Below are 7,560 nucleotides of genomic sequence, written 5' to 3'. Positions count from 1 at the left end.
TATATATATATATATATATATATATATATATATATATATATATATATATATATATATATATATATATATATATTTACGTATATATCAGTTACTTTTCCTAAAATTCTTGCATGGTGTCGGTACTGTTTCATAATTATACAGTGGAATAGTTTATTTTCAGAGAAAAATATAATTTTTATTTCAAGTCACATACAACCTGTATTTGACACATTCATCGATACAGAAGTAAAGTATTAATAGAATATCAAGAGTCCTATGTAGATTCAGTGCAATGGTATTTTGTTATAATTCCAGCAATATGTGATTTCAACTACAGAACTAACAATCCATATGAGCTTATAATGTATATAGAGCTTATATAATATACGAGAAGATATAGATTTTAAATTACTGATTTAATTTTTATTACAATCAGTATCAGAATGTAATATAACTATGCGAATGTAAAAATGTTAAAACCTCAATCCAACTAATTTATTGTAAATCTGCTATATTTAGTTCCATACTGTATGTGTAATCGTGACTGTATTCCAATATGAAATTATTCCACAATATCAAATTTATAATAACATTCTACTCTATAAGACGCATTTATGCTTTATATGATTTGGTTATTTTGATACTGGATATTTGCATTGCATAGAACAAATCGAATGTCTTATATTGAAACAATGTTAATAAAAAATGTTTAATAATTAAATATTTAATTAAATTTGATTAAATATTTAATTAGCTAAACAATAATATATAAGAAGCATATGAAAGAGATCTTGCAATATATTATATTTACTGTTAAGCTCGTTCATGTGTTATTCAAATAATACCACGCAATAGTACCGAATTTGTACATATAAAAGAATTTATGCGATCTGTATAACATTACATTCGACAATTATTAACAGTTTTTTTATCAGTAAGCGAATTTATGTAATTTTTGGAAATTTTAAATTCAATAAAATATAGTATAGTTTAACACGTCCCATAATACGTGTAGCTACCCTGATCGTGTGTTGGAAAAAATTTCTTTAATTGTTAAAAAATTATAAATAAGTAATTTAGAAAGTAAATGAACGAAAAATATAGAAATATGGATGATAACTGACTCTTTAATATGGTATTTTAAAACGTAACTTGTTGGTATTTTTTAATTATATGATAAAAGCAATTTTATCTTGTCATTATTTATTTTATAATGCATATATATATATATATATATATATTAAATTCCATTCTATTATATAAGAACACAATTTTCCTTAATATGTATTAAAATATTATCAAATTTTGTCGATTATATATGTAACAAATAATTGTATCATAAGTGTATACAAATTTTCATATATATTTTAGCCAACAGAATGAACTAATTTTTAAAAGCTTTGAAGAATTCACAAAATTATACGCAGAGTAATACTGTTTTAATAGTTCATATATTACATCTATATATTTTATATTATGCATAAATATTTATATGTCACTTGTGTACAACTTTGTATGCAACTGTTGACTTAGCACCAACAATTACAAGGAAAATTACTGTTTATCTTTGTAATTTAGAATTTGACAGAAATTTTAAGAATATTGTGTGTGTGTACGTGTGTGCGTGCGTGCGCGCGCGTATGTGTGTGTGTGTGTGTGTGTAATACTTTTACTTCGTACATTAAATATAATAGTATCAAAGTAAGATATAATAGTCAGAAAATTATTCTTTTTATATTTTAAGAATGCAATTAATATTAATACAGAGTTTTTTCAAATTTGCTACTTTATTATATCATCTACTTTACATTTCTGTGGAAATATACCATTTTATATGCAATAAGTATTTTTCAGAAAATATGAAAAATAAGATGTCTATTTTAATTATTAAATGAAATTTAAAATTAGAACGAAGTATATAAATATGTATACAAATATTTTATTCTGATTAACGAGATAATATATTTAACAAATGAATAACAGTTTCTCTTACTTTTATTCCTTATTTATTATCTCTATATTTTGTGAAAATTTAATAACGATCCCATACAACATAACGTAAAATCGGGACATAAGACATCTTGAAGACGTCTTAAAGACATCTTAGTGACGTCTTACATTCCGACGTCTGAAAGATGTCTTTAAAATGTCTTTCAGACGTCTTATGTCCCAATTTTAGACGTTGTGTTGTGTGGGATACTATATTATGTAACGTAAAATGCAATATAAAATTGTTACATTAAGATACATGTGAAATATACTAAGTTAATTTAATTTCTAAAACATTGCATATGATTAATTTTATCGTATTTGCCTATAACAGGAATATCCCTGTAATTGGAAAATTTCGTTGTAATAAATAAATAAGATGTTCATGCGAATTTCAATACCATTATCGATATTTTTTTTTAGTTTTTTTAATATCTTTGTTATCTAATTAAATACTTTTATTACGATAAATCCAGAAACATTATGTTTTGTGAATTTATTTTCAAATCGTAATTTTTATAAAAGTGTAGAAACAATAATATAAATATATTTATAGCGTCTCTTCGAACTATCGATTTGTATCGAAATTAGTTTAGCAATCATGTCAAATTATGTACCACAAAATTACATGTAATCACTGTTATTAGCATATACAATTCACCGAATATCGTAAGTTGAACTATTATAAAACTATGCATTAATTTCTGCATATTCTTTCAAATTTTAAAAGAATGCAATTAATGCATTAAAGAAGTGATAAAAAGTTTTTTTACAAAAATATAATCTTATGATCATAGTATAAATCATAATAAGTGTATATAATATTTCTATCTTGTATTGAATTTTGCTTATTTATGCAATAGCATATGAGAAACGTTAGATTAAATGAATCTGTCATGATGCGTGTTGTAATTATATTACTACAAAATTCAATTATATTTCATACACAGATGGAAAGGATTCCTATAACACCGCAGATGTTACGTACAGCTGTAAAAGAGCTACAAATGCATCAATTGTTTGTTGAGTTAAAATCTTTAGGACAATACATACAGAGACATTATCCTGTCGAAAGCGATTTCTTAATTTTCCAGCAGGAATTACAGGAAAAATTGAAGTATGCTGTCTGCGTTGGACTACTTGCTAAACATGGTGAAGACCAATACTACATACCGACTTTACGACAAGAGGCAAATGTCGTTAAAACAGCAATCACTGCATTCTGGGAACTTTATAAAAATGTAAGACAAATAATGAATTTTTTCATGTTTAAATGTTTATACTTTACAATAAAATCTTTGTACTTTCTCTGCTTCTTCGTTTAGAATAGATTGGTTAACACAAGAAAAAGGATTCACACCAAACAATCAAATAAACAAACAATACATAAAAAACGAAAAGATTATACAAATTTTTCTGAGAGTGATGAATCTAATACTAGCGAAGATTTAGATATAATCTAACCGTAAAACTTGAAACTCGGATGTTGATTTTTTATAATCGTAAATTATATTGGATCAAGAGTTGTAATAGATACATTTACATAAAATAAACTTGAGATATATGTATTATGCACGACTTCATATGTACATACAATTGTATGTACAATAAAAACCTTATTCTTGCATAGCACCAAGTACAGTAAATGGATTATTTACATCATGAAAGGATGGTTCATTAGTGCTTTCACATTTTTTCGCAATCTCTTCTTCGTGATCTTGTGTGGATTGTTCCTTTCTTTCACATTTTATCTTTTGCTTTTTATATTTGCTGACTTTTGTTTGCATTGTGCACATACTAAATAAAGGTTTGAATTTTAACAACAGTATATTGAACAGACGCTGTAGACTTGGAGAATTATGTAAAACTGAATTTATGTAAATTTCAACATTGTCGCGTTTTTTAAAATTGCTACACAAATTGTACAACAATGTACCATTGAACACGTTTGCAATCTTAGTTTGTTCATATGGATATCCTAATAGTGCATTTAAATGCATACTATGTCTCAAGCAATTTTGAAATTCCGCAAAACCGTGCACAATTGTAACATTGAATTTTTTTGGTTGCGAATATACTTTATAGTCCATTTCGAAATTAGATACAAAAAACGAAGCCGCGATCAAACAATCATCTGCATTAACTTCGTAAATTGCATCTGAAATTGTAACATCCATTGAATACTGTGGCCTATAGTTTCCCATTTTTCTTGCAGACTGAATATTTTGCGCGATTTTGTAGAATTTTTGTTGAAAAATATTTAAAATTCTATAAAAACCTATCTTACAATCTATTATGTTATACAACAAAGCAAATAATAAAGAGTATATATGATAATTAAACTTAGCAGGCTCCTGTTGTTGATCTATCCAATATTTGATGGTTGCAATATATAACATCCACATTGGTGGAATTTCACTCATAACATTTTCACCAGTGACCCCTAAAGTGGTGTTTAAAATTTCTGTTCTGATAATAATAGGTATCTCTCTCAAATTAGACAAAGAAGGCAGTTTACATCCAAACATATCCTCATTATATTCTAAACAATAATGCTTTATTCTCTTATTTTCATCCCTTGTCATATATTTCATGCAGGTTTTCTCTTTGTCTATTTCTGATATCAACAGCCCGTATATAACACTTATAATTTTCAAACTTGCAATGGCAGATGAAGCGTAAGAATAATCTTCAACTTGTGCAGGGAAAATATACAATTTCCGTATTATTAAATCAATGAAGTAAGCTGGATAACTGCCCTTCTTAAATTCGTTAATAAACCATGGAGGCAAATTGTTAACCAGCGATTCGTTAGAAACTAATTCTGTTTCTTCAAGTATTCTTGTTGCTTCCTGTTCATCTATCCCTTCTTCTTCACTTAAGTTTGTTTCATTTGTCTTCTCTTCAATATATATCAATTGGTATATATCACCTTCAAATTTGTATGTCTTGGATGCACTTTGCAAGTGTGCTTTTGAGAATTTTTCTGCAGGCACACCTAGCATAGTCAATACACTCAATGATGCATTAAGATAACTGTTTATTATTGTCTCTATTATATTTAACACATGTTTGCGTTCTTGCTTACGTAACCTGCTTAGTATTCCTATTATAGCTTGATTTAAACTATATCTTCGCAGCCAATCGAATGTAGCATCAATACGTCGTTGTTGTTCATTGTATTTCCTCCTCCCTGCTGGTGGTAATTTCAAATGACGGAAAAAGTTTCTAAATACATGTTGCTTCACATAATCATTTCCCAATAATACTGCCGCTAATGGCAATAAAGATTGATTCAGTCCGTTATAAAAATGGAAAAGCTTTTCAACATAATAAATCTTGCAACGTTTTACGTAACCATTGCCAGTTGAGTTACGAATCACATAATTTCGCCATGTACTGAATGGTATGTACAACGACCCATAAATATAGAAATCAGAATCATAACTTAATACAGGACACTTAAGAATACGTGCTATTGCAGCTATGGTATTATCTGCTTCAAATATACATTGTACATACTTAATGCCTTTTCCTCTCATGATATCCTTGAAAACTTCCTTTATACATAAAGGAAAGAATTTGTTTCTATGCTGAGAACTTGGTGTGTAAGATGATGCTAATCGAATCTTCTCTCTAGTTCGAGTTATAATTGTCTTGAGTTTCTTGTCTTCACTGCCTCCATCAAATAATACCAATGGAGTAACATTGCACTTTAAAAGTTCGTCAAAAAATTCTGATACACATTGTGCATATTTATCATAATCACCACCAAAAGCGCAATTACAGCTTGCATACCAATTGTACAATTGACAGGCTATGCTATTGCCATCAATTACTAAGTAAGTATCATGTAGTTCATAATTTTCGAGAAAACGGTCAGAATAATTTGAGATAAACGTTGTCAAACCAGGAATTCCCATCCTTGAAATTGATCCTTTGAGATTTGATTCAATTTGTACTCATCCAAATTAAAAATTTCTGAAAAATATTAATCAATATTTTTAATATATTTAAAATGTATTTTGCTTTTTTATGTATAATTATCTTCCTTTTATTACTGACAGTATGAAATTTATACTTATTTATGATTCAGAATCTTTCTAACCTCAATGTGTATTTCATTCATGTGCATTTCTTGATGTAATATATTTCTACTATCTTTCTTGTACAATTAATTATAATGATACGCATGTAAGAAATCCTTATTCTTCTTTATATACATTTTATTTAATTTTATTGTTTGTAAATATATAATTCTCATGAAGAATACACGCGTAGGCTCTCCTTGGTACTAACACAACAAAATGGCTTCTTTTGATTTTGGCTGCGTTCCTTTGGGCGCTCACACGCTGTAAGCGTCATTGGGTGTGTTCAGCGAACTCAACAGTTGTATAACAGTTGAACAATTCGTCAATGTAATTGGTCTAGATTTAGAGATCTAACAGTAAGAACCAATAATCGCTGATTGTTCACTGAGCGCTTTTTCTGCTGAACGCGCCCATTGGGTGCGTTCAGCGAACTTAACAGTTGCACAACAACGGAACGCTCGTGATTGGTTCCGCTCTCGTTCTGCGTTCTGCTATTCTGCTACCTGTGTTTATACCCAAACTCTATCTTTCTTCCGCATCTAATGAGTAGAAAAAGATAGAATGCGCCTATTCTGTATTACAATCCAAATGCTCACCTATCCTATTGGCATATTCTTTTAGATCTCAAAATATATACCAATCAAATGTAAGAACTCACTGAGCGCTTAGTGAGCGGTGTAGTATTGAATGCACCCAATGGCTGCGTTTAGAAAACAGCTGATCAGTGAGCGGTCAGTGATTATTGGTCCTTACTGTTAGATCTCTAACTTTAGACCAATTACATTGACGAATTGCTCAACCGTTGTGTAGTGTCTCCTGAACGCACCCAATGTAATTGGTCTAGATTTAGGGATTTAACAGTAAGAACCAGTAATCACTGACCGCTCACTAATCAGCTGTATTCTAAACGCAGCCATTGGGTGCATTCAATACTACACTACTCACTAAGCGCTCAGTGAGTTCTTACATTTGATTGGTATATATTTTGAGTTCTAAAAGAATATGCCAATAGGATAGGTGAGCATTTGGATTGTAATAATACAGAATAGGCGCATTCTATCTTTACTGCTCATTAAATGTGGAAGAAAGATAGAGGTTTGGGTACAAACACAGGCAGCAGAATAGCAGAACGCAGAACGAGAGCGGAACTATAGAAGGAGGAGGGCATATTAGGTGGCGGCGAGACGCTGTGCGTTCGAGATCTGCGTATCTCTTTCGTTCCAGAAAGAAAAATATCGAGAGCGCGGTCTTGCTAGCCGAGACTCGAACCCGGGTCTTTCGCTTGCCGGGCGAACTGCTCTAAACCACTGAGCTACCTGACGCTCCACGCTCACGACACTTTCCTCTTCCTAGATAACGCTCAGAGATGCCGTTCGGAAGCGACATCTCTGGCGCGATCCCGAGCGCACGGCGACTACAGAGAGAAACAATGTTACTGTACCAAATGGTACAGCTGTCAGTCTCTCAAAGTCAAAGGTTGCTATCCTTTAAGGGCTATCGC

At 30.2% G+C, this 7,560-nt stretch overlaps 2 protein-coding genes across 8 annotated transcripts in view; one reads left to right on the top strand and one right to left on the bottom strand.

Moving 5' to 3' along the window:
- LOC116846488 (oxysterol-binding protein-related protein 8) overlaps nt 1–973 on the top strand; it is a 14,403-nt gene extending 13,430 nt beyond the window's left edge. For 5 of the 6 annotated variants that reach the window (XM_032820382.1, XM_032820381.1, XM_032820384.1 and 2 more), the window contains one exon: nt 150–973. The gene's annotated coding sequence lies outside the window, so the exon portion shown is untranslated. The remainder of the gene's footprint in view (nt 1–149) is intronic. The other variant, XM_032820383.1, reaches the window with a different exon arrangement.
- A 925-nt stretch (nt 974–1,898) lies between these two features.
- On the bottom strand, nt 1,899–6,300 carry LOC116846490 (protein asteroid). Of its 2 annotated transcripts, none has more exons than XM_032820388.1 (2): nt 6,077–6,300; nt 1,899–5,949 (listed from the first exon to the last, which is right to left on the bottom strand). In XM_032820388.1, exon 2 carries the CDS (start codon nt 5,889–5,891, stop codon nt 3,585–3,587), a length of 2,307 nt encoding a protein of 768 aa, XP_032676279.1. In that variant the 5' UTR covers nt 5,892–5,949; nt 6,077–6,300; the 3' UTR covers nt 1,899–3,584. The 2 variants fall into 2 exon arrangements, with proteins under 2 accessions (XP_032676279.1, XP_032676280.1); XM_032820389.1 differs by lacking the exon at nt 6,077–6,300 and having other exon boundaries at nt 1,899–5,164; nt 5,491–5,640.
- Between the last annotated feature and the right edge of the window lie 1,260 nt (nt 6,301–7,560).

The sequence above is a fragment of the Odontomachus brunneus genome, unplaced genomic scaffold (genome assembly GCF_010583005.1).
Source record: "Odontomachus brunneus isolate Ranch 3 - 2012 unplaced genomic scaffold, Obru_v1 Obru_scaffold_065, whole genome shotgun sequence".
NCBI lineage: Eukaryota > Metazoa > Arthropoda > Insecta > Hymenoptera > Formicidae > Odontomachus > Odontomachus brunneus.
The sequence above is the reverse complement of the archived record's forward strand: the minus strand, read 5'-3'. Positions and strand labels throughout refer to the sequence as shown.

Bases quoted from the DNA above. Each gene is read 5' to 3' on its own strand.
- LOC116846490 (XM_032820388.1), bottom strand. From the start codon at position 5,891: ATGGGAATTCCTGGTTTGACAACGTTTATCTCAAATTATTCTGACCGT.